Source organism: Mauremys reevesii, linkage group 9 (assembly GCF_016161935.1).
Source record: "Mauremys reevesii isolate NIE-2019 linkage group 9, ASM1616193v1, whole genome shotgun sequence".
Classification (NCBI taxonomy): domain Eukaryota; kingdom Metazoa; phylum Chordata; order Testudines; family Geoemydidae; genus Mauremys; species Mauremys reevesii.
The window spans coordinates 102249497-102275626 of record NC_052631.1 but is presented as its reverse complement, the minus strand read 5'-3'; the positions used below and the strand labels follow the sequence as shown (position 1 = coordinate 102275626).

The 26130-nt window shown below is 60.1% G+C and overlaps 2 protein-coding genes across 3 annotated transcripts in view; one reads left to right on the top strand and one right to left on the bottom strand.

Annotated features, from left to right (window-relative positions):
• Positions 1-275: 275 nt before the first annotated feature.
• The window catches only part of GDPD2 (glycerophosphodiester phosphodiesterase domain containing 2), a 38565-nt gene continuing 12710 nt past the window's right edge, over positions 276-26130 (bottom strand). The window contains exons 1-16 of one of the 2 annotated variants that reach the window (XM_039488609.1): positions 20060-20185; positions 16312-16473; positions 14384-14487; positions 13797-13890; positions 10862-10921; positions 9702-9800; positions 9091-9184; positions 8128-8273; positions 7271-7353; positions 5455-5605; positions 4615-4830; positions 3252-3403; positions 2868-3015; positions 2621-2703; positions 2000-2028; positions 276-1419 (exon numbers count right to left, since the gene is read on the bottom strand). In XM_039488609.1, coding sequence (XP_039344543.1) covers positions 1367-1419; positions 2000-2028; positions 2621-2703; positions 2868-3015; positions 3252-3403; positions 4615-4830; positions 5455-5605; positions 7271-7353; positions 8128-8273; positions 9091-9184; positions 9702-9800; positions 10862-10921; positions 13797-13890; positions 14384-14487; positions 16312-16428 — 1629 coding nt within the window. In that variant the 5' untranslated portion in view covers positions 16429-16473; positions 20060-20185 and the 3' untranslated portion in view covers positions 276-1366. Of the gene's footprint in view, positions 1420-1999; positions 2029-2620; positions 2704-2867; positions 3016-3251; positions 3404-4614; positions 4831-5454; positions 5606-7270; positions 7354-8127; positions 8274-9090; positions 9185-9701; positions 9801-10861; positions 10922-13796; positions 13891-14383; positions 14488-16311; positions 16474-20059; positions 20186-26130 lie in introns of those variants that run through there. The other variant, XM_039488608.1, reaches the window with a different exon arrangement.
• HTR2C (5-hydroxytryptamine receptor 2C) overlaps positions 22346-26130 on the top strand; it is a 653091-nt gene continuing 649306 nt past the window's right edge. Inside the window, exon 1 of the mRNA XM_039488617.1 lies at positions 22346-22589. The gene's annotated coding sequence lies outside the window, so the exon portion shown is untranslated. The remainder of the gene's footprint in view (positions 22590-26130) is intronic.

The window sequence follows — 26130 nt, the reverse complement described above, 5'->3', positions numbered from 1 at the left end:
GAAAGCAGAGCACAGAGCAGGCCCCCAGCAGGCCTAGTGCAGAGCTGGGATTGCCCTACTCACGCTCTCAGTGCGGTGAGGCTCTGGCTCGGAGCTGTTGCCTGACACTCTGACCTCACTAGCATACGCAGGGATTCCTCACCTACAGCGCCCTTGCTGGGCCAAGGCTTTCCAGACAGACCAGAGACACGGCCTGCCCCCAAAGAGCTGATGGATGTCAGCTCCTAGAGCCAGGGGTCCCTTTGGGGAGTTTAGAATCAGCTCAGACATGCTAGTTGTTCGGTTTTTTATCCAATTGGGTCAGTTTATTAACATACATAATTAAGAACAAGTAAAATAGACACATGCTCTGAGACCCCTGCAGCAAAGAGAGGCCGCACTGCTTCATGCCCCAGCACACCCCTTCACCCCAGCACCAGCAGGATAGCTTCACACCCAGTCCAGGGATGGTGCTTCGGGGGCCTTCACCCAACACCTGTGTTCTGTATGGACAGTCAGCCCCCCGCACGATCCCCTCCATCCAAAGCCGAACCCTATCTCTTCCACTAGACAAGCTGGGTTGGGGTCCCATGGGGCTGGGCCTACAGTTGCATCCCGCACACATGCCTAGCAGCCAGTGTCAAAGCCTCAAGGAGGATAATGGGCTTCCTCTGCTCAGTGAGGGACCCTTCATTTCCATCCTGCTGCACTAGGATGCCCACGCTGCAGCCCAGCTGCCTGGGCCTACGATGCGCTCCTGCCCCTTCACCTTTCCCCAGACACAGCTCAAAGCAATCTAGTCCTAGGCTCCCCTATGGCACAAGGCCAGGAGTGCTTTAAACCTGGCTCCCTGTAAACAAAACCCTTCAGGCTCCCCTCCCACCTCTAGCAGCCTCTCTGCAGCCACGCTTCAGGAGCCAGGAAAAGCCAGTTCACAGCAGCAGCTGCACCAGTCCCTGCTGTGGTACAAGTGCCCCCTGCACAGCAGGTTACAGCCAAGGAGAATCCCAGCTGGTCGAGCGAGGATCCTCCAGACAGTATCTGTTCCCACAGCCCCAGGAGGCTGCAAGGCCAAGATCTCGGTGTCCACCCCCAGCTCTGCCCCCATGGAGAGGTGAACACACGCCTGTCTACTGTAGGTCACAGATCCATCACCCAGGGGGTTTCTGCACAGGCCCCTGACCTGCAGGGGAGATGTGCCCATGGGGGCAGGATAAACCTGGCCCCAGCCCACTGCAGAACAGGTAGAGACTGAGGGTTTGTGGAAAGGGCCCTGCAAAGGAAAGGCCATTCAAGGCTGGCAGGAGCAAGTCTGGGCACTTCCTGCTAAACACCACCTGTGCCCTGCTCAAACCCCTCCACCACCAGGCACTGCGGGGGCTGGGCGTCATTCCTGCATGAGGCTGTTGATCTTCGTTAGCAGCACGTCTGTCTTGGACCCTGGGGAACCAAATGGGAGAAAGGGTCATTCCAGGAGCCTCTGCCCTCCCCTGGGCTGCCCCATCCCAGCAACAACCGTGGGGTGGGAGGCAGCTGCTCCTGCAGGAGGCTCTGCCTGGCCCCCCGGCACCCCCGTGATGTTGGGGAGTTGCACTTGCTAGGGAAGCAGGAGGGGGGCTCCCTTGGCAGGGCTCCCTCCCCTTTTCCCCCACAGGGTGTGTGTGTGTGTGTGTGTGTGTGTGTGTGTGTGTGTGTGTGTGTGTGTGTGTGTGTGTGTGTGTGTGTGTGTGTGTGTGTGTGTGTGTGTGTGTGTGTGTGTGTGTGTGTGTGTGTGTCCGTCCCCTCTCTGTCAGGAGAGTTAGGCTCTGGGCCCAGGCTGTCATGCTGGCAGAGCCCCCTGAAAGCTCCCCAGCCTGGGGTGGGGAGAGCCCCTGGGAGCTAAGCTCTGGCAAGGGCCTGGCCCTGCAGGTGAGCAGAGAGACAGTGATCGGAGAGGAAGAGGGAGGAGAAGACCAGCAGCAAGAGGGCTTGGTGAGGAGAGGGACTTAAGGGGAGTGGGGCAGGGAGCAGGGGCCATTACCTGCCGGTTCTTTTCTCCTGGAGCATTTTCTGGAAAGCAAAACAGGATTGAAATTCACTCAGGAGAGCAAGTCAGCATTCAGGCCCTGCTGCAGGGAGATCAGCCCACCCCCAGGGCCAGGGCCGCTCCCCCAGGGCTCTGCCCCATCACTTGGCCGCCCTGGTTTGAACTCGGAGTTGGTAGAGGCCTTTCTGCCATGGCTGGAATGGGATGGGAGCTCCTGCAAACCATAACGAGCCATGGAGGGTCCCAGGGCAATGGAGTCACTTGAGTCCCCTTGGAGGGCTCCCATACTGGGCCCACCTTGCTCAGCTTATAGGTGGGCCCCATAAGCTGTGACCAAGTCCCACAGCAGTGGGATGGAGCGGCTCAGGGCCAGGCTCACAGCAGAGGCCAGGGAGGAAAGCTCCCCCTAAGCCCACTGTGTCCCAGGTTAGCGCAGTGCGAGGCGGGAGAAGTGGGTTCCCAGCACTGCGGAGCAGCTCCCCCAGATCACGAAGGTGGATGGGTGACCACAGCAGCACCTGGCCGGGCAGACCCCACAGCTCACCCAGAGGGCAGCAGACACGGGGCCTCCTATGCCATGGACAGCTACGGGAGCCCAGAAGAGGCTGAACTTACTGCAGCAGGAGGAAGGCCGAGAGGATCAGGAGGAAGGAGACGCAGTCGGTCACAATCCAGACCATCAGGTAGGTGCTGCGGGGCTGCAAGGCAACAAGACAGGACTAGTAGCTCAATGGGGACGCCAGCAGAACAGGCCCTGGCAGCTCCCCCTGACCCCCTTGCTGGGGTGTGGCAGTGCCAATGGGCCAGGCGGGCTCAGGGCATGCAGGCCTCTGCCAGCGCCACCCAGGGTAGGTTCACTTACGAGCAGCCAGAGGGGGCGCTTCATCTCCTTCAGCACCTGGCAGGCGTTGGTGGTGACGGAGCCGGCCCCTGCACACCACAGCACGGAGAAGAGCCAGGGCTCATTGACCACATACAGATTGACGGAGACGTTGTCCTGGCGATACCGGCTGCGGAGGGGATGGAGCCTCGTCAGTGTGACACAGGCCAGCAGGACCTGGGAAAGCCTGGCCCCCACCCAGCGCTCCCCATGCTCAGGGGTGAGACCTGTGTGTTCAGGTTCGAGCCCTACTGCCAGCTGTGGGGTCAGGGTGCGTACGTGGCCACAGTGGGGACTAGACTCGCCTCTGCAGGGCTGAGGAGGTGCCATTGCTCTGTGCTCCGCACCCCGACAAGGGGCTCTCACCCAATCTGCTCTGTGCTGACGTCCTGGTACGGCAGGTTCACTCGCAGCGGAGACTCTGTTTCATTCCAGCTGCTCTTCAGACCGTAGATTTGCTGAAATCCTGGTGCCTGCTGTCTGACCTGCTCCCTGAACCCATCGGGCAGCCAGAGAATCTGGGGGTGGGGGAAAAATCAGGCCTGGTGTGAGCTGGGAGACCAGGGGGCACTCGCTGTGCTCTGGAACCCAGGCTACAGGGCCAGCCACACGGACACGCACATCCAAGTGGAAGCTGTTACCCAGCCCCGCTCTGTGTGCCCATCCGGTGCTTGGCCCCAGCAGAGTCCCCAGCAGGCTACCTGCCATGGGAGTCTCCCCCAGCAGGTCTGGGAGTGACAGACCTGGACGAGGCATGATGGGGGCCAGCCAAGATGTGCCCAGAACTTTGGGCTGGCTCAGAGCCCCAACAACCCCTTCAGAGCCCCTGCACCCAGCGAGTCCTGGGCACAGGTGCTGGTATTGGGCTGCAGCACCCCCTGGCTTGACATGCTTTCCAGTTTGGTTCAGTGGCTCCCAGCCCCCCTACTGCACACATTGTTCCAGTGCCCTGGTCCTGGGCAGAGGGCACCCACTGGGCAGAGAGCCCGTAGGCCCCTTACTCCAGGGCATGTTGTGTCTGCAAAGTAAACACTAAACAGAGCGTTCCAGGAATAATTCCTCCCCTAACGGGTGAGCAGGAGCAGGAGGGGGCAGCGAAGCCAGATGCCAGGCTGGTCTCGGCAGGGCCACGTACATCCAGTGCCCAGGGCTGGGGCTGGCGGTGGAGGGAATGAGTGAGGCTGTAGTGTCAGGCAGCCATGGAGCTGCAGAGTGTGGTAGCAGCAGGGGTACGAAGGTGGCAGCTTGTTAGTTGATTTTCCTGCTTCCTCACCAGCTTGGCTCACTGCCACCGCTCTCCAGGGGCCCTGGTTACACGTGGGGGGAGGGGCACTTGAGCAGGAAGTTCCCGGTAGGTTTACACCTCTCCCTGCACATGATCCGTACTACAAAGCACCCCAGGCCACTAGGAACTGGCACAGGGCAGCAGCTCGGCCAGCAGCCTATCGCGGACACAGGCCAGGGCTGGACCCACCCAGGCATCACGTGTGTGACGTGTGGGGTGCTGTGCCACAGAGGGCCCATGCTGGGGCACTCAGGGACCATGGCAAGGGCAGATGCGGAGCACGCTCAGGGAGACTCTAGACTAGAGCACAGGTGGGTCTGACCTGCCCCATGGGGAGGGGAGCTCACTGCTGGTGAAGGGCAGGACATCTGGCCCTGATACTCAGCCATTCCCTCCTCCGGCTGCCCATCAGGCCTCAGACTCCAGGGGCAGCGCCAGGCTCACCAGCTGCGGCGGGATGCCCGACCGGAGGATGGTCTCCACGGTGACGTTAACAAAGCTCTGGTAGTCCGTGTGGTTCTCGGGCCGGAGGTCGAACATGATGGAGACGTTGTGCTGCTTGGCCTCCTGCAGCACCTCCTGCAGGGACGGGATCTTCTGTGCCCGCACCTGGGCTTGCACCTCGTTGGAGAGGCCCTGCGCCGAGCGGAATGGATTCCTCTGAAAGGGACAGGCCAGAGTCAGCAGCTACCCTGCCAGGGGGGCAGCCCTCACAGCTGGCCCCAGGGCCCTGGCCTCCCACACTGCCCCTTCGACACCATCTCCCAGCTCTCCCATGCACCCACAGCGCCCCCAGTGCTCACTGCCCCTCCCTAGCACGGCACAGCAGCTGCTCAGACCCCAGGGCGAGGGCACAGAGCCAGAACAGGTCGTCCTGCCACCTGCACGAGACCAGAGCAGCTCAGCAGTTAGGTGTGAACCAAAGCGTCACTGCGTAGGCAGGCACTGAGTCCAGCCAAACAGCACGGCCAGGGAACAGCTCACCCCTCCTGCTGCTCAAGGAGCCCGACCCCTCCCAGCCAGCCTTCCCCATGCCTCTGGATGGTCACAGCAACTCCCAGCTCCGGAAGGTAGCCCCCACCCCCACCCCACGGAGGGAGGCACTATAGTCTGCAGAGGCAAAACTCTCCAAGGCCTGGGAACCCTGGGAGGGCTCTGAGCGGCTGGCCCCAGGGCTCTGCCAAGAGCGGCCTGGATCAGTGCAGCAGGGCCGAGCCCTCTGCAGGGCAGCGCAGGGCCAGGACACGCAGCAGCCCTACCACGCCCCGAAGAGGGGGGCCTGACCTCCAGGAACCAGCTGCCGGCGTCGAGCTGCTGGAGATCAGTCCAGTTGAAGGCTGTGCCGTTCATGGTGGCCCGGGCAGGGAACACCTCTCGCACGTCGGTGGTCCGGGTGAGCGTCTCGTCGTGCATGAGGAAGGGGATCCCATCAGCACTGGCAAGGGGTGGGGTAGTTAGGACCTTGCCCAGTGCAGCATCATGGGCTGTTCGCACCCCTCCCCCTCTGTCAGGGATCAGCCTAGCAGCCCCCCCACCCTGCCATGCAATGTCCCAGTACATGGGCCATAGGGGAGTCCCCTCCCAAACGCCTGCCTTTGGGACTGTCCCCTTATGGGGCGGAGAGCCAGAGCCAGTGCAGGGTGCTGCGGGGTGACACATGGTCACTCATCGGCCCTGCCCCAGGTCCCACCCTCCCCCCATTCACAGGCCAGCAGGACTGGATTTACCATGGCACCAATGGCGCCGGCCCAAGCTCAGAAGGGGCCCTAACATACTTCCCCCAAGCAGCGGCAGGGATCCAGCCTGGGAGCTGAGACCCCACGGGGCCCTAGCGAGCCGGCCCTGGTGCAGGGAAGGAACTACATTTCCCAGCATTCCCTTGGCCGCTAGCCACAGGAAAGGGAGGGGGAGGGAGTGGGGAAGCAGAGACCCCATGTGCTGCAGCTTGCTGTGGATGGGGAGCTTGCTGCTAGAAGGGGGTGGCTGTGTGAATGGGGAACAAGTCTGCCCAAGGAGTAGAAGTAGGGTGTCCAGACAGCAAGTGTGAAAAAGCGGGATGGGGTGGGGGGTAATAGGAGCCGGTATATGAAAAAGACCTAAAAATTGGGACTGTCCCTATAAAATCAGGACATCTGGTCACCCTAAGTAGAAGCTAGCACCCTCAGAGGACTTCCCCAGACAGGATTAGCGGTACTGGTGGGACCTCGCCTGGCAGCCCCCAAAGAAGGAACTGGGTGGAATGAATGGACAGTGCATCTCTCTATCGGGAGCCTAGCAAGGGAGGTATGTGGACCCCACTAGGAGAATTTAAAATGAAAAGTAAGGGAGGGGAGGCTCTACTGGACCTGGGCAGCTTTAGGTACAGTACCAGGCACGCAGGAGGATTTCCACTCCTGAGCCACAGAAGCAGAAATTGACTTTTCCTTTCCAGATTTATCCAATATTCAGAAAGGGAATCTAGCACCTGCCTTCCAGATTTGAACACCTCAAAATTCAGGAGTGCTCAGGCTCAATTTGGGGAGCTGTTATTTCATTTCTCCCAAATCAAATATACTGACCCACTGTAACTTGCTGTAGGAAAAAGTAGAATAAAATTGAGCAACAAATGCTGGAGTCTTCCCAGTGCTAACTAGGACTGGAATTGCTATTTTCAGTAGCCATTCCTTTTTTAAAGTTTTGTTTCTTTAAAAGGAAGCCCCAGACCAGAAGTCTTATGAAAATGCAGCTAACAGAAAGGATCCGAAAAACACAATGAAATTTTCACACTAGTGAACAATGACTACATGGGGGCCCACAAAAGGTTAATCCGGCCCTGCAGGCCAGGGAGGGGAGCCCCATGTCTCTCCCCAAGCAATGGGGACCAAGCAGGGTGGGGCACCAGGCAGCTGGGCTGGGCTCAGCTTCCCTTGTGGGGATGGGCGAGGGGTTGGGAGAGGAGGGACTCTCACAAAGCCCAGGCTGGGGTGTGGAGACACCTCCCCTGGCATGGAGCTGCCCCCTTCATCCCAGAGGGGGCAGCGAGCAGAGGCCTGGGGCTCAGGGAGCTGGGGCAGCTGAGCCGAGCACACGTTCCCCTTGGAAACGCCGGGTGTTGCTTTACCTCACCATGACATCGGTCTCAAACACACGCACGTCACAGCCCACTGACTTCCGGAATGACATCAGGGTGTTCTCTGGAGCCAGCTAGACAAGGGAGAGACGGCACAGGCAAACCAAGCTGGGGAGGGACGGGGTGCACACATCGGGTGCTTGCCCCACTGTGCTGAGTCCTGGGTTCGAATCTTCTGGACTCAGACATGCAGTGAGTTTGCTAGACTCGATCTAAGGCAGTGGTGGGATTTCAGGAAGTAGCTGAATCCCCAGATCTGCCTAGGAGAGACCCAGGGCTGGGATAGCAGGAGGCTGCAGGGCAGGATTGAGGGGCATAGGCAGGAGTCGGGGGCAGGGGGGGCACCGTGCTGGCAAGTAGAGGGGCTGCAGGTTGGGATTGAGGGGGTATGGGGGGGGCAGGAGCCCAGGGCTGGGGTTAACTGCTACCCAGAAGAAACAGGTCTCAATTAGCTCCTGGCCCTATGTGCGAGACTTCAATCCCGAGGGCTGCCTCAGCCCCTCCCGACCATGCCCCACAGCCTGTCCAGCCTGGCTACCCACAGGGCAGGCTGCAAGGACTCCCCTCCCCGCGCTGGTCTGTGGAGACGGCTCTCTGGGGGTTACCTGCTTCCTGTGTCGGAGGTGTGAGCAGGGGACGCTGCTCTCTGGGACCCAGGGCAGGGGCACGCCCCCCCGACACCTGCGCTGAGGGCTGTAACCTGTCCCTCATTGGCGGGCGCAGCTCCTGCCTGCTCCCAAGCACAGTGCTTGCAGGCAGCTGGTGCTTCCCAGGCCGAGCAGGGAGGGCTCGTGCCCACTGCCGGCAGGGGGGAGATGGGCAGCTGCCCTTGGGCACGGGTTACTCACCATGGGGGCCCCGCGGTGCCCGGCCAGCGCTGGTTTTGGGGGCAGCTGGTTCTCCTCCATGAGGCAGGGCGAGGAGATCATCAGGGGAGCCAGGTACAGCGCAATTGTCACACCAAAATACACCAGCAGGAGCAGCACCTTGGGGGCTGCAGACAGACACACGGACACGGCAGAGCCCAGTCAGGGACAGCCTCCCCGCAGGCACTTGGAGGTGGGGAGGGATTAGCCAGGGCTGCTCCCCCTGCAGTGTGTTGGGGGGGGGCTCCCCACCCCTGCCCGAGAATAGGGAGCGACAAGCCCCCCCTCTGCCCCCTGCAGAGCGGCCCTTAGCCAGGGGCTCGGAGGTGCCTCTGGCCACCATGCACCGTGCCAAGCCGCCTGCTTCGGCATGGGCAGCCCCAGCCCGGAGAGGCTCTGGCCACCAAGCCGTGCCGCACGGCTGGGCCTGCACAGACCCTTCCTGCCAGGGCGCTGCCCACGTAGCCCCTGCCCCGCTGGTCGCTGGCGTTTGGGGCTCCCGACTGTCACGCCCCAGCCCTGCAGAGCTCCCAGTATAAAAGGACTGAGCCATGGAGGTGCTGGCTAGGAAGCGTGTGCATGTACTAGAGGGGAGGGGGAGGGGAACCCCCTGCCGTGTGGCCTAGACCCTGCATGGCTGAGAACAAAGGGAGAGCTGCCTCCCAGCCTAGGCTTTCAGGGCAAATGCTGGGCACTAGCCCATCCTCGGTGCAGGGACAGCTCTGGGGTCCCGTTGGGACAGTGTTTATGGCCCATCTCTGGGTGCAGCCCTGGGGAGCAGGCACCACAGCTCAGCAGGGCTATGGCATCAGGGCAGCTGCATGCCAGGGGCAGGATGCAGACAGGCCTTTGCTCAGCACAGAGGGGAGGCGTGGGAGGGCGAAGTGACCCAAAAGCCGAGTCCCCATGGCCCCACCCCTGCAGCACCCCGGGGCCCAGGAGTACCTGCATGGCGAGTACAATAGAAGCAGTCGGCCACGGGCCAGGCAAGCAGCGTCACGCCTGCCACGGCTCCGATGTGCAGGAAGGGGCCTGTCGCCTGTGGGGCAGACACACCAACACCACTCTGTACCCACGCTCCCATCAGACACACCGACCCTGCACCCTGGGCTCCCAGCAGCCCACCCCACGCATCAGGCTTCCCTGCACCTGCCAGGAACAGCCGGCCCCCCAGGGCTCCCCCTTGCTGGGCTGGGCCCGGCCCGCTGGGCTGCCCAGCAGCCGGCATCACCGCACCAAGAGGAGTGACTGGAGGAGGGACAGGTTCTGGGAGGTGGTTGAGCCAGGTGGCTTTGCCTCAGGGCTCTGGGAGTGGCTATTTATTCTCACTGGGGCCGTGCAGCACTCAGTGAGGGCCCTGGCCTGGAGCAACACAGGGCCCGTTGCGGGAGGGGCAGGGGGGGGGAGCTGCAGGAGACAGACAGGCCTGGCAGGAGAATCAGCCAAACCTCACAAGGTCTGGGGCTAGCCACAGGGTGGCAAGGCCAGGGGATTCCCTCCCCCTTGCTATAGGGAGAGCCCTTGGGCCACGGGAAGGGCTCTGCCTCTGCTCTCACCTGCAGAGAGATGCGCGCACTCTGCCACTGCTCAGCCCACTTCACATCGAGTGCGACGAAGCCTGCGGCCACGACCAGGGCAGTGAGGATCAGCAGGCACTGAGGGGGCAGGGCATGGGGCAGTTAGCACCCGGTGCATCTTGGACACCACAGAGCAGCCAGGGACCTTGCCAGGGCCTACCCTCCCCTGGGCAGGGTGAGCCAAGCCCTGCAGCTGGGGTCCCTGCTCCTGCCCTCATCCTGCATATGCTGGGCCCCTCCCCCTCGGAGCCCTGCTACCCTGGGTTAAATGCTGAGCTCGACTCCCTGTGGCAAAGGGGGAAATGTTCTGTAATATTATTGTGAATATGATGTGTGCCTCAGTTTCCCCTATTTCATATTGGTACCCAGTGCGAGAGGGGTCGGGGGCAGGACGCTTTGCTCTCAGAGCCGGCTAAGAGACAGCGGGATGAATATCACCTGGTTGTCTGACCCGGGATGCCTCAGTAGAAAGAGACAGACTGAGGCTGACCCCGCATCAGTGGGGAGTCGGAGAAGACGACAGCGAACCCTGTCTCCGGGACACGGATGTGTGGCGACCCAGGGAGAGGATTTCCCCACCTCTCCATGCCATCCCCCAGCTCAGGGGCAAAAGGCCTGGGGGGAGAAGAGCTGGGGCCTGGGCTAGCCGGCATAGGCTGGGCTTTAGCCCTCAGCTCTGCACTGACCTCGGGCCTGCCCATGTATTCCAGCTCGCCCCACTCGGAGCGTCACTAAGGATCCTGGCTGAGTGCGTGACCCCCGCAGCAGGTCCCAGTCTCTCCCAGGAGTCTGGCTCAGCAGCACTGGCTGACCAGACCTCACAGTGTGAAGCAGGAGGGCTGGAGCCACAGGGATTGGGCCTAAGGGACCAGTGAAGCCGCATGGCTCACCCTGGGGGAAAACTGAGACTTCGGGGGGGGGAGGGGGGCCTGGTCCACTGCAGGGGGCCTCCCAGGGCTGACCATGCCCAGTGCTGTCCCCTGGAGCAGCTATCGCTCCCCCGAGAGGGGAAACAAACCCTGCCCCTATGGGTGTGGAGGTGCTGGGGGCTGGAGCAGGGCTTGGATGCTAGGCTGGGGGAGGGGATGGACGGTGCAGGATGCACTGAGTGTCAGGGGCAGAAGCCAGCTGGCCCTTACCTTGTGCAGACAATGCAACTTCAAGGGCTGGCCACAGAGCTGCAGGCACAGAGCGAGAACCTGCAAGAGGAACAAGGGAGATGCTGGAATGCATGGAGACCTGGAGGAGGGTCGGAATTTGAGGGGGTGGGGGGGGACATGAGCTGTTAGAGCAGGGATAAAGGAGAGAGAAGACAGAACTGGAGCGGGAGGGAAATCAAATCGGTATCTGACATGTCTGTGTACTAATGCGAGAAGTATGGGGAAATAAGCAGGAAGAACTCGAAATGCTAGTTGTGTTTATTTACTATGGCATAGCTGGCATCACAGAGACTTGGTAGGATAATACTAGAATATTGGTATAGACGGTACAACTTGCTCAGGAAGGACAGGCACAGAAAAAAAGGGAGGAGGTGTTGCCTTATATTAAAAATTTACACACTTGGCCTGAGGTTGTGATGGAAATAGGAGACAGACTTGTTGAAAGTCTCTCAGTAGGGATAAAAAAACAAGGGTGATGTCATGGTAGAGGTCGACTACAGACCACCAAACCAGGAAGAAGAGGTGGATGAGGCTTTTTTTAAGCAACTAACAAAATCACCCAAAGCTCAGGACTTGGTGGTGATGGGGGACTTCAACTACCCAGACATGTGTTGGGAAAAGAACACAGCAGGGCACAGATTATCCAACAAGTTCTTGGAATGTATTGGAGACAATTTTTTTATTTCAGAAGGTGGAGAAAGCTACTGGGGGTGGGGAGGCTGTTCTAGATTTAATTTTGACAAATAGGGAGGAACTGGTTGAGAATGTGAAGGTGGAAGGCAGCTTGGGTGAAAGTGATCATGAAATGGTGGAGTTCATGATTCTACGGAACGGTAGGAGGGAGAACGCAATAAAGACAGTGGATTTCAAGAAGGCGACTTTAGCAAACGCAGGGAGTTGGTAGGTAAGATCCCAGGGAAGCAAGTCAAACTACCTGGAGACATAAAGGGTAACAAGAAAACATTCTACAGACACATTAGAAGGAAGAGGAAGAGCAAGGGCAGGGCAGGCCGGTTACTCAATCAGGAGGCGGGGAAGGAAATAACAGAAAACGTGGAAATGGCAGAGATGCCTAATGACGACTTTGTTTTGGTTTTCACCAAGCAGGTTGGTGGCGATTGGACAACTAACGTAGTGAATGAGTTAGGATCAGCGGCTAGAATAGGAAAACAAGTTAAAAATTACAAGTTAGATGTCTTCAAGTCACCAGCGCCTGATGAAATGCACTCTAGAATACTCAAGGAGTTGACTGAGGAGATATTGGAGCCATTAGCAATGATCTTTAAAAATTCAAAGAGGGAGAGATTCCAGATGACTGGAAAAGGGCAAAGGACAACCCGGGGAATTACAGACCTGTCAGTTTAACCTCTGTACCCGGAAAGATAATGGAGCAAATAAATATGAATCAATTTGCAAACACTTAGAAGATAAGGTGATAAGTAACAGTCAGCATGGATGTGTCAAGAACAAGTTGTGTCAAACCAACCTGACAGCTTTCTTTGACAGTGTAACAAGCCTTGTAGATGTGGGGGAAGCAGTAGATGTGGTATAGCTTGACTTTAGTAAGGCTTTTGATACTATCTCGCATGACCATCTCATAAACAAACTAGGGAAATACAACCTAGATGGAGCTACTATAAGGCGGGTGCATAACTGGTTGGAAAATCATTCCCAGACAGTAGTTATTAGTGGTTCACAGTCATGCTGGAAGGGCATAATGAGTGGGGTCCTGCAAGCATCAGTTCTGGGTTCGGTTCTGTTAAATAGCTTCATTAATGATTTAGATAATGGCATAGAGAGGACACTTATAAAGTTTGTGGACGATACCAAGCTGGGAGGGGTTGCAAGTGCTTTGGAAGATTAGGATTAAAATTCAAAGTGATCTGGAACAAACTGGAGAAATGGTCTGATGTAAATAGGATGAAATTCAGTAAGGACAAATGAGAAGGAACAGTCAGTCGCACACATACAAAATGGGCAATGACTGCCTAGGAAGGAGCACTGCGGAAAGGGGTCTGGGGGTCATAGAGGACCACAAGCTAAGTATGAGTCAGTGTAACACTGTTGCAAAAAAGCAAACATCATTCTGGGCTGTATTAGGAGTGTTGTAAGCAAGACAAGAAGTAATTCTTCTGCTCTACTCCGCGCTGATTAGGCCTCAACTGGAGTATTGTGTCTAGTTCTGGGCGCTACATTTCAGGAACAATGTGGACAAATTGGAGAAAGTCCAGAGAAGAGTAACACAAATGATTAAAGGCCTAGAAAATATGACCCATGAGGGAAGATTGAAATAACTGAGCTTGTTTAGTCTGGAGAAGAGAAGACTGAGAGGGGACATGATGACAGTTTTCAAGTACATGAAAGATTGTTACAAGGAGGAGGGAGAAAACTTGTTCTTCTTAACCTCTGAGGATAGCACAAGAAGCAATGGGCTTAAATTGCAGCAAGGGAGGTCTAGGTTGGACATTAGGAAATACTTGCTAACTGTCAGGGTGGTTAAGCACCGGAATAAATTGCCTAGGGAGGTTGTGGAATCTCCGTCATTGGAGATTTTTAAGAGCAGGTTAGACAAACACCTGTCAGGGATGGTCTAGATAATCCTTGGTCCTGCCATGAGTGCAGGGGACTGGGCTAGAGACCTCTTGAGGTCCCTTCCACTCCTATGATTCTAGGATAACCTCTCCGGCTTCCTGCAAGGACAGCTCCTGAGCCCCCGCCCAGCAGCCCTCCTGGGACACACTGATCTCAGAGAGCAGGGCCCCGCTCAGACTGCCAGGGCCCCAGCCCCTGGGCCAATCGGCATCGTTCAGAAGCTTCCAAAGCGCAGAGGACCTGAGCAAGCTCAGCACAGCAGATCTGGAGCAGTGTCTCCAGCAGGCAGGATGCAGCGAGGGCCCCAGAGAGCAGGACCTACCAGCAGCAGGGCCGAATATGTGACCAGCAGCACCGTGACTCCGAGCAGGGGCAGGGACCAGTCTACCCACCACTGCGTCTGTCTGAAGAGGAACCTGCCAAGCAGAGGGGACAGTCAGATGAGGCTGGGGGCACGAGGGGCAGGCACAGACTGGGGATGGGAGGTGCCAGGCGCTGGGTGGGGAGGTGCTGGACACTGGGGGTGGGGAAAGGAGGTGCCAGGCGCTGGGTGGGGAGGTGCTGGACACTGGGGGTGGGGAAGGAGGTGCCAGGCGCTGGGTGGAGGCGCCAGGCGCTGGGTGGGGAGGCAGACGGTGAGGGGTGGGGAAAGGAGGTGCTCGGCGCTGGGTGGGGAGGTGCCATGTGCTGGGGTGGGGGGTGGGGGTGGGGGAAGGGAGGCGCCAGGCGCTGGGGGAGAGGCACGTGGTGGGGGAGGCGCTGGGTGGGGAGGCAGACGGTGAGGGGGTGGGGAAAGGAGGTGCCATGCGCTGGGTGGGGAGGCAGACGGTGGGGGGGTGGGGAAGGGAGGCGCCAGGCGCTGGGTGGGGGAGAGGAGACAGACGGTGTGGGGCAGGGAGGGGTACTCACTCATTGAAGTTGTGGAAGTCATTGAGGATGATGAGGGCATGGTAGAGCCATACGAGTGCGAAGAGGCAGACGCAGAAGAGGAAGAAGAACCAGCTACAGTCGCACTGAAAACCAAAGAGGCCACGTAAGAGACTGCAGGGCTCCTACCAGCCATGCCCTGGCCCCTCCAGCACAGCTATCAGCCACCCGGGCATGCAGAGCGTCCGCAAGAAAGCCCCGGGCAGCCTGGCCCCAAGCCTGTCTGCCAGGGTGTCAGCCGTCGCGTGCCAGAGGCCATCACAGCTGCTTCCCTGGCTCTGTGCTCTGTCCTCCCCTGCTCCCACGCACAGCGGGAAGAGGCACCAGGACCTCCCCCAAGCCCGGAAAGAGGGTGGTGATCACCACCCGGGGGATGCCATGCTTTACCCACCTCGGGGACAGGCCGGAGCAGGACAGGATGGAGCCACGGCCCCGAATGGGGCAGGCACAGACACAGGAGTCGCATAAGAACCAGTGGGGGTTCAAACAACTTAGGGTTGGAATAGTCCTTACAGCAAGGGCCAGGACTCCTGGGTTCTATTCTCAGCCCCTCCCCGACCCGCTGTGTGACTGTGGGCCAGTCATTCCCCTCCCCACGGCCTCAGTGCCCTGTGCAATGGAAGAGGGGCCGGGGCTCAAGTAAGTTTTTTACATTCATAACTGATGCTCCCCAGGGCTCGCCGCTCAGAACCGGCCCAGCACAAATGAAGCCCTGCCTGTGCGGCTGCCAGGTACGTTACACCCTGGGTGGAAGCACAGAGCCGCCGGTGCTGTTACTAGGTACATGTGGGCGTGCTGGCAGCCCGGGTGCCCTAGCGTAAGCAGGGACCGACCCAGAGACGGTGTCCTCTGGGCTCAGGCCAGCCCCACGTGCCCCACGCCCAGGGAGCTGCTGCTGCCAAGCAGGGCACGTTTCTAGTCAGGGTTTGCTCTCAAATTCCTAACAAGATGGGACAAGCTGCTACTCAGCCCCACCCATGGGAGCTAGAGGCCTCAGAGGCTCCCAGGCCCCCCCCGAGCCTGCAGAGCCCCTGGGATCCCCCAACAGCCCCAGCCCCTCTGCACTGCAGAGCCCCTGGGATCTCCCCCTCAGCACTGCAAAGCCCCTGGGATCTCCCCCCACAGCACTGCAGAGCCCCTGGGATCCCCCAACAGCCCCAGCCCCCCCTGCACTGCAGAGCCTCTGGGATCCCCCTGCCCCCCAGCACTGCAGAGCCCCTGGGATCCCCCAACAGCCCCAGCCCCCCTGCACTGCAGAGCCCCTGGGATCCCCCTGCCCCCCAGCACTGCAGAGCCCCTGGGATCCCCCAACAGCCCCAGCCCCCCTGCACTGCAGAGCCCCTGGGATCCCCCTGCCCCCCAGCACTGCAGAGCCCCTGGGATCTCCCCCTCCCCAGCACTGCAGGGCCTTGGGGACCCTGGCACACGCAGGAGGCTGTGGGCTGTCTGCAGTGCAGGGTGGGTGCAGGAGCCCAGCAGGGCTGGGAGCAAGTCTGACATCACCCCTGCTCCCAGGAAAGGCAGCCATGCTGGAGGAGCCTTGACCCCTGCCCCCAGCGCATGGGACGGGCCGTGCGCCCCCGGCCCAGCGTCTGGCGATGCTCCCAGCCCTGGCAGGGCTCGGTGCCTCGAGCCGAGGGGAATGTCTGATCGCCCCCCTTGGGGCCATGCACCTGCTGCCCTGCGCCCCACTGAGAGCTGCCCGCGGGCGTGAGGACAGGTGCGCTTGCTGCCCAGCGTCCACAGCCTGGGCCACGAGGGCCTGCCCAGCACCCCCCCCCCCCCCGCCGCACTGCAGGGGCCAGGGTTATGCCGGGAACTCCACCCCCCCCCCCCCGCCCCATGAGCAGGAGGCCGAGGCTCTCCCCGTGCAGCATGGCGGGAGGGGCAGGCCAAGGGCCCAACCTCACCTTGGTGGTACTCAGGCCTTTCCTCTTGTTCTTGGCCCAGCGGCAGCTGTACAGGCCGAGCAGGCAGGTGGCGCAGCCGTGGCAGCAGCCAGGGCAGCAGCCGGGGCTCTTCGCCATGCAGCAGGTCTGTGTCCCCTGCACTGCACTGGGGGGTCAGGACTCCTGCATGGGAAGAGAGCACATGGGAGGGTGGGACCGGGCAGCCTGGCGTTTGGGGGCCTGCGTGGCCCCAGTGGCTGGGCATCGCTGCGGGGCTCAGCCAGCCAGTTGCCCCAGGTGCATGGCACAGACGCAGAGGACAGGCGCCAGGCCAAGAGGCAAACAGGAACGTACCCGTGCGGCCTAACCAGCTCAGCAGGCTGTCCCCCCCGCCCAGGCACGCCCAAGCCAGCTGCACAGCATGGAGCCGTGCTCTCCCCATGCCCGGGGGGAGCGGAGAGCTTTATGCGTCAGCCGCGGTAGGGAGGATCTCACGGGGAGTGAGAGGAAGGCCGGGCTGGGCCGGAAGCCCTCACCAGGTTTGTCCTGGGCAGTTGATCCGTCTGGAGCACCCCTGCCTGGGCCCAGGCTGGATCTTCCTGGGGATGACTGACCCCCCCCCCACCTCCGCAGGGTCCTGTCTGCAGGGCCCCTGCCAGTGCTGCCTTGGGCTCAGTGCGCTCACAGGGCACAGGCCCACGTGCACAAATGCCCTGGCCTTCGGACACGCCAAGGCCCCTGCCATTCCCCTCAGCTCTCCCACAACAGCCATAGCTCCCTGCATGTCACGGGGGTGGGGGGGGCGCGCTCTGGCAGCCATCCCGCATGCTCACCAACCCCGCCCCCCCCCGCCCAAAGGGGGACACTCACAGCGGCCCTGTCAGCGGCCCCAGCGGCCCACTTCCCAGCCAGCGGCTGCCGTTCCCAGCCGCCCTGAGCACCGGGGCAGGGCTGCCTGGGAGGGCCTGGCATCTCTGCCTTGGCAGTTCATTCCGGGCAAGTGAAGGGAGCTGGGATCCCCTCAGGCCCCAACGCCTGCTCCTCCTTCCCCAGCTCTGCAGGGCACTGGGAGCCAGCTGGATATAGCCACGTGCCACCCAGCTGCCAGGCTGCCCCATGGACGTGGGTGCTGCAGGCGCCTGGGCTCAGGGACAGCGGCAGGGAAGCTGTGGGGCTGTGCTGGGCCAAGCCCCTGCCGCCCACCCCTTTGTTAATGAAGAGCAGGAGGGGGTAGGGTGGCGAGGGAGCCTGGGGGGCTGGCGAGCAGCTGGAGCCGTAGGGAGGAGGATCCCCAGAGGCACAGCTCCCATGCAGCGCCATGCCCCAGGGCAGGGGGAAATCGCCCCTGTCCTGCACCAGGAGGATTGCTCTGGCCACGAGGCAGGGGAGGGGAGGGCAGGTTGCCGGTGGAAGCACACAGCCTGAGCCATAGGGCACAGTGCTGGTCTCAGGGTGGGAGGCCCTCCCCAGCCCATCAGCGCTGGCCGGTGTTTGCCATGGGAGCAGGGACCCTGCTGCACAGCTGGAGGAAGCAGTCAGGGAAATCCCAGCTGCTGGCTTGCTGCACAGAGCTAACCCTTACCCACCTGCAGGACCTGTGCTCAGAGCATCTCCCCAGCCCTGCAGGCATTCCCGCCTGGCCCCTCACAGCCCCCTCTGCAGGGCTACCCCTGTGTGCAGGAAGGAAAGTGAGGCACGGAGGCTTCAAGTGATTCACCACTGGTCCCAGAGGGACTTGGGGCAGAGCTGGACTCCCATTCCTTCCCTCTCGAACCTCTAGACCCCAGCCAGAGCAGAGACTAGAACCCAGGAGTCCTGACCCCATCCCCTGCCCAAGTGAGACAGACCCACTGGCCTCCAGCACAGCCCCTGCCAGCAGGCTGCTCCAGGAGCAGGGGCTGAGGACACAGGCTGCTGCCATGTGCATTAGCCCAACAGGTACTTGGCAGGTCAGGCTGGGAGGCTCAGGGCTGAGCAGAGAGCGACTGAGAGGGCTGGGGGCTCCCTACTCCTCACCCTGTCCCTGCTGCTGCTCTGCACCCCCAGCCAGGGCTCATTCAGCCAGCAGACACCCAGCGGCCAAGGGCAGACAAGGGATCTTGTGCCAGGTAGCCACAGCCCCGAGCAGCCTCTGCCTCGGCCAGTCCCGGGTGCCCTCCGGCTGCTCAAGCCCCAGTTCTGCAGGCTGCTGCCTAGCCCAGAGCCCTGAAACGCCCGGCTGCAGGCTGACGTCTCCAAGAGGCTGTCCCAAGAGGACACAACCAAGCAGACCCAGGGCTGGATGCTCAGGGCAAGGGGCAGGAGCAGGGGTGGGGTGCAGCCCATCCCAGGAGTGGGGCGCATGGCAGAGCAGTGGGGGGGGGGCGCTGCAGAGGCTGGCTGGGCCCTCGCTGAGGACTCTCTCCCGCCTTGTTAAATCCCAGCTGCTCTGGCTGGAGACCCCCCCAGGCTCCATCCTGGGAGCAGCAGTGGGCTCCATGCAGCGATCCGGCCCAGAGCCACGCTGCCATGGTCTTTGCTGCCTACGAGTACCAAGCGCTGCTTCACGCTGGGGCATCCTCGACACCACCAGCGGCTCGGCCCTTCCCCACAGGCCAAAGGGTAGTGAGCGCAGCTGGCTGCAGGGACGCCACGCCAGGCCTGCCTAGCTGCAGTGTGCTCACTGGGGCAGTGCCCAACCCACCGACGCCAGGGAAAGGGGACCACACGAGCTACCACCCCTGCCCAGTGCCCCTGCTTGAGGGCTCGGCAGAGGCGCTGCGCAGCAGGGGAGCTAGGTCCTGGTGTCGGGAATGCTCCGAGGGTCGTTAGCCAAGGTGGCATTTCTCAGTCCTCTGCAGCCCAGGCAGCAGCAAAACGCTCTCTGAGCCCCCGACCACTTTCATGGAGATCAGGGATCTCAGCTGTGCCCTCCACGCACTTCCCAGCACGGCCCGAAGGACGTGCGCCAGAGCGTGGCAGCGCACACAGGAGTCCCTGTTCTGGCACCACGGCTCAGGAGCACACAGTGCACTGGGGGGTTAGTCACAACCCAACGGGCCCCTCCTGAACGCCCCAGACCCAGCTGGGATGCGTCACCCCTGCTGTGCAGAGGCACCAGGATAAGAGCCCTGAATCCAAGCCCCAGCGGAGTCCCCTCAAGCCCCAGCCGCCAAGGGGCTGCCAGCACAGTCTCCGGCTTGGCAGCATCCTGCTGACAGACATGCTGGAGCTGGGGGGTCTCACCATCGGAGCTGGCTGTACTGGGACATGGTCCACGCTGGCTGGCAGGGATCTGGACTGGGGCCACATGCGGGTGGAGGGTGTGAAGCTCCCCAGCATCTGGCTCCTGTGAGTAGCCCCAGGCTGCCACACTCCCTGGAGAAGATGCCAGGGGCCAGGCATGGTGCCAAGGACAGGCTGGATACATGTGCAGTCTGCTGCTCAGAGCCCCCCAGGAAGCCATTACTGCTCCTGTCACCCCTTGTTTGGGCTGGGGCTGATGCCAGGCACTGCCCACAGGTCCCCACCCACCCGTGCCTGGAGCTCCCTACCCGGCTGGCACAGCACAGCTCTGGCACTCAGCCAGTGCCCTGCTGTCACCTGCCCACACTGAGTGAAGGTGGCGCTCGCCTGCCCCAAATCCACGCACCAGCCCCAGTCCTCCCCTCTTCCTGGGAACCTACCCCCACCACAAGGGCAGCCCCTTCTTATTGCTCATGCCCTCCTCTCCCCCCCACCCCCCCACCAGCAGGACGGTGCTCCCTCTCCTCTCAGCGTGGGGCAATACCTGCTCTGGCCTTCTCGCTCCCTGCTGGAGGTGGGGCCGCTGGGGCTCAGGTCTGTCCCTCGTTCTCCCCACTCCGGAGCCCTGGGATCCCTGCCTCCTCTCGCCTGCACCAAGGTGTGCAGCTCTCCCAGGCAGTGCCACCTCCAGGGCTGCTCCCAGCTGACTCACAGGCGGGGCAAGCAGCCAGGCGGCCTGGGGGAGGAGGGGGAGGGGAAGCAGCAGTGCAGTTAGGACTCAAGGTTGAGGGGGCAGCAGGGCTGGGGAGAACGCCTTTGTCCCATCCCTGGGCCTGTCATTCACTCCCAGGGCTGCTGGCCAAGGGGCCCCAGGGGGAGTGGGACAAGCCCCAGCACTCAGGAGTTTGCAGGCAGCCCACGCTCCCGCCAGATTAAACGCCAGGGAGGGCCGGGGGAGGCGGCAGAGGCAGGCTCAGACTCATGGCTCTAGGCTGAGCCCCCTTCAGGAAACAGGGGCACCAGCTGGGGCTGCACTAGGCTCTTTACTTGCATCCCCCGGCTCAGTTCTGTGGAGGGGCAGGGGAGGGCAGCGGGGGGACCAGCGCAGAGGCCAAGGCAACCCAGAAACAGCCTCTTCTGTCTGTGCTAACGCTGCCGTTCCATGGAGGGGCCTTGGCCAAGACTCACTTTCTGTACCTCCTGTCTCCCCACTCCCTGGGACTGCCTCCCACCCAGGTGGGATCCGCGGACATGGCCACGCAGAGAGCCCGTGGCTCACGCTGGTCCCTGCTGCTGTCCTTGGAGACAAGTGCTCAGCGTAAGCACTCCGGTGCTGCTGGCTCTCGAGGCTCACACCAACAGTCGGCGTTTTTCGAAGAGCACCAGCCCCTGGGGTCATGTGACTGCAGAACAACACACCTTGGGTTTGTAAAAATCGTTTCTAGCTCTTATGAAAAGAGGAGGAGAAGAGATTGAAATTGGGCCCCGTGTGCCACCTAAAGGCTCAGAAACCCGGAGGCAAAGAAAGAACCCAGCCGGATTCCCCGCAGCTCTGCCCCCAACCCCCCGCCGTACAGAGTGAATGTGAACGGCTTCCCTCTGCTCTGGGGCTTTCACAGCCACTTTGTGCAGATGTGAACGGCTGGGAGAGCCAGGCCAGTCCAGGCTTTTGGGGAGGAACTAGTAGAAGGAGGGAAGGGAGTTCACCCATTAACTACAGACTGTTACTGGCCTTGCCAGGCAATGCATTGAACAACCGATGTCTCCTGAGGCCGCTGAGCAGCGACTGTTACCACAGCCCCCCTGCAGCCTTGAGCAATCCCGGCGGCAGGCGCAGCTGCATTTACCAGACAGGTCAGGAGTGGATCTCCTAGGGCAGCTCGGCTGTAGGGCTACCAGCACTAGCAGCCCCAGGGAAGCAGCCTGTCCCCGTTGCATGGTGACAGGAAGTCACCTGTTTACACACACTGGGTTTTCACGCTGTGAATCCAGCTCCCAGACCTGCACTGCTCTCTCCCGCCATTGCCAGTCACACTGTCCCTGTCTGCATGGACGCAGGCTCACCCCCATGCCCCTAGTGCACCCGGAGACCAGAGCTCACAAAACCGGTTCACTAGCATCCATCTGATGAGAAGTATCAGGGGGTAGCCGGGTTAGTCTGTATCCACAAAAACAATGAGGAGTCTGGTGGCACCTTGAAGACTCACGGATTTATTTGGGCATAAGCTTTCGTGGGTAAAAAAGCCACGTGTACAGATGCAGGCATTATTATACGGATACGACTCCCGTCTCTGCATGTGTGGGTATAACAATGCCTGCAGCTGTACTTTGCACTCCATGCAGCTGTACCAGTGGGTTTTTTACCCACGAAAGCTTATGCCCAAATAAATCTGTTTGTCTTTGAGGTGCCACCGGACTCCTCGCTGTTCATCTGAAGAGAGCGAAGCAGCATCCCCAGATAGCCAAGCCCTGGAGCTGGGTGGTGCTGCCTGGGGTGTGCAGCCAGGGGTCCGGCCTGCCCACCCAGAGCTACCCCCGCGGTTACAAAGGGAAGAGGCTCCAGCCCCCCTTCAGGGCGAACAAGGCTTGCTGCGGGGACCTGCTGAGCTGCAGTGACGCACTCCAGCCACGAGAGGGTGCGCGCCCAGCCCCCTTCAGCTCTATGGCTCTTTCCGGCTATAGGGACTGCTCTGGGGTTACTCTGCCCACGCCCCTTTTACTCTATGGTTCCTTGCATGAGGCCCCCCCTAGGGCGCCAGAGCAACTGCCTGGCCATAAAGCTCGGGCGGTTCAGGTGCCTGGGAGAAGGGCCTGGGGCTCGGTCAGCCCGGGGAAGGCCGTTCTAGCGGGCCAGCCGGCTCCTCACGGAGCGCTGGCGGCAGCCATCCTCCCTGAGGCCAGCCTGGAGGAGCGGCGGGAGATGGGGACCATTTTTACTAGGGGCAGCCTCACTGCCACGCGCAGAGCCGCCTGGGACTGGCAGCCATCTTGAGTGAGGGCAGCCTGTAGCCTCGGAGGGCGGCAGCGGCCATTTCGAATAAGGGCAAAGAGGACGGCGGCGGAACCGGGAGCCGGTGAGACGCAAAACCTCGCCGAGCCAGTATCGCGATAGTCACGATTCACAACGGCCCACGGCCTGAGAGCCGGGCGTCCCTCCGGCGCCTGAGCGGAGCCGCCAGCAGGCCCAAGCTGCCCTGCCCGCCCCGCGCTCCCTCTTCCCTCCCTCGCGGGCCCTCTGCTGCCGCGCGCCCTCTCTCCCCCCCGGCCATGGCTCCGCCCCTCTCCCCGGGCGGGCCCCGCCCCCCGCACCGCCTCTCCCCGGCCATGGCTCCGCCCCCCGCTGCCGCGCGCGCCCTCTCCCCCGTCAGGGCCCCGCCCCTCTCCCCGGCCAGGCCCCGCCCCTGCTGCCGCGCGCCGCCTCTGCCGGCCAGGTAGCCGCGGAGGCTGCCGCTCGGGCGGGCTGTCGGGGCCGCGCGTGACCCCGGGACAGACCCGGAGCCGGGCGCGCGGGGCTCAGCGCTGCGGGGGGCGGGGGGGCAGGACGCGCTCCCAGAGCCCGCAGTGCCCCGCGCGGGGACAGGCGAGCCCCGGCTGGCGGCGGTGCGCGGGGACGCTCAGTCTGTGCCGCTCCCGCTGCCCGTGTGTGATGGACGCGGGGCGGGAGACAGACCGGGGCGCCCTGGGCCGGGTGAGGGGCACCTGTGACACTGCCCGGCCCGCTCCGCCCGGTGCCAGCCGCCCTGTGAACTTCCCGGGCCGGGTGTTCGCCCGCTCCCCACGTGCGGTTTGCTCACCCCTGTGCCGCGCCGGCTTGCTCTCACCTGGGGAGACAGACCCCCCCGCCCCGCGGCCGGGGACAGCCATCACCCGCCTCACCCCCCCAGCACGGCTTTGCCCTGCCTCTCCCTTTGCTCACAAGCTCCTCGCAACATGGACTATCGGGTGGAAGGGACCCCAGGAGGTATCTGGACCAGCCCAACTAAATCATCCCAGCCAGGGCTTCCTCAAGCCTGACCTTAAAAACCAATAAGGAAGGAGATTCCACCACCTCCCTAGGGAACCCATTCCAGTGCTTCACCACCCTCCTAGTGAAATAGTGTTTCCTGATATCCAACCTAGACCTCCCCCACTGCAACTTGAGACCATTGCTCCTTGTTCTGTCATCTGCCACCACTGAGAACAGTCTAGATCCATCCTCTTTGAAACCCCCATTCAGGTAGTTGAAGCAGCTATCAAATCCCCCCTCACTCTTCTCTTCTGCAGACTAAATAACCCCAGTTCCCTCAGCCTCTCCTCATAAGTCATGTGCTCCAGCCCCCTAGTCATTTTTGTTGCCCTCCGCTGGACTCTCTCCAATTTATCCACATCCTTCTTGTAGTGTGGGGCCCAAAACTGGACACAGTACTCCAAATGAGGCCTCACCAATGTCCCTCAATCTGCTGACAATGACCCTACTTATACAGCCCAAAATGCCATTAGCCTTCTTGGCAACAAGGGCACACTGTCAACTCATATCCAGCTTCTTGTCCACTGTAACCCCTAGGTCCTTTTCTGCAGAACTGCTGCCTAGACTACTCAGTCCCTAGTCTGTAGCAGTGAATGGGATTCTTGTGTCTTAAGTGCAGACTCTGCACTTGTCCCTGTTGAACCTCATCAGATCTCTTTTGGCCTAATCTTCTAAATTTGTCTAGGTCCCTCTGTATCCTATCCCTACCCTCCAGCATATTTACCACTCCTCCCAGTTTAGTGTCATCTGCAAACTTGCTGATGGTGCAGTCCACACCCTCCTCCAGATCAGTGGTCCTCAACCTTTTCTGGGTGGCAGACACTGGATGAAGAGCCACCAAGGACTGTGGCCGGCGGACAAGCATCTGCCAAAATGCCACCGAGAAGCGGCAATATCAAGAGGCGTCGCTGCTGAAATGCCACCGAAAATCAGCAGCATTTTGGCGGCGATGCCTCTTTTTGGTGGCATTTTGGCAGCTGCTGGTCCGCTGGCCAGTACTTGGGTGCACATAGATGCCCTGGCGGGCACCATGGCACCCACAGGCACCATGTTGGGGACCACTGCTCCAGATCATTAACAAAGATACTGAACAAAGCCTGCCCCAGGACCAACCCTGGGGGCACTCTGCTTGATACCAGCTGTCAACTAGACATGGAGCCATTGATCACTATCCATTGAGCCCAACAATCTAGCCAGCTTTCTATCTGCCTTATAGTCCTTACTACTTTAACTTGCCAGCAAGAAGACTGTGGGAGACCGTATCAAAAGCTTTGCTAAAGTCAAGGAACAACACATCCACTGCTTTCCCCTCATCCACAGAGCCAGTTATCTCATCATAGAAGGCAGTTAGGTTAGTCAGGCATGACTTGCCCTTGGTGAATCCATGCTGACTGTTCCTGATCACTTTCCTCTCCTCTAAGTGCTTCAGAATTGATTCCTTGAGGATCTGCTCCATGATTTTTCCCAGGGACCGAGGTGAGGCTGACTGGCCTGTAGGTCCCTGAATCATCCTCCTTTTTTTTTTTTTTTTTTTTAAAAAAAGGACTACATTAGCCTTTTTCCAGTCATCTGGGACCTCCCCTGATTGCCATGAGTTTTCAAAGATAATGGCTCTGCAATCACATCCTCCAACTCCTTGGGCATCTGGCCCCATGCAGAAGGTACCTAATTCAAATCAGTAAACTTAGGAATTAAAAAAGAAAAAAAGTCAGTCACAGGTTTTTTGATGAATCTGACAAACTTCAGGGTATGTTTGCAAAAACTTTGTAGTAAGGGCAAGTCATCTGTCCTGCTGAATACAACATTAAATATGGAATGCATGATGCAGCTCTTCTGTGTTTTACATTTTCTTAATCAGTATTTCTAAGCTGATTTTATATTTTAAATGTACTCTTAAGCCTTCATAAAGTAATCATTCCAGATTACATATTTAACTCACTGAAACAAAGACATTTTAAATTAGTCAGAGGTTTAGTGTGTTCATAACAATTCATTGCTTTTAGAAAAAGGGAACACCAATTTATTTTGTGTGATTCATAGAATCATAGAATTCAAGATCAGAAGGGACCATTATGATCATCTAGTCTGACCTCCTGCAAGATGCAGGCCACATAAGCCGATCCACCCACTCCTTAAGCAAGCGACCCCTGCCCCATGCTTCGGAGGAAGGCGAAAAACCTCCAGGGCCACTGCCAATCTACCCTGGAGGAAAATTCCTTCCCGACCCCAAATATGGCGGTCAGCTGAACCCCGAGCATGCGGGCAAGACTCTCCAGCCAGACCCTCTGGAAAAAGGCTAACAATATCCTATCATTGACCCATTGTACTAATTACCAGTGTGGCACTTTATTGACCTATTGACTAAGCCAGTTATCCTATCATACCATCCCCTCCATAAACTTATCTAGCTTAATCTTAAAGTCATGGAGGTCCTTCGCCCCCACTGTTTCCTTTGGTAGGCTGTTCCAGAATTGCACTCCTCTGATGGTTAGAAACCTTCGTCTAATTTCAAGCCTAAATTTCCTGACTGACAATTTATATCCGTTTGTCCTCGTGTCCACATTAGCACTGAGCTGAAATAATTCTTCTCCTTCCATGGTATTTATCCC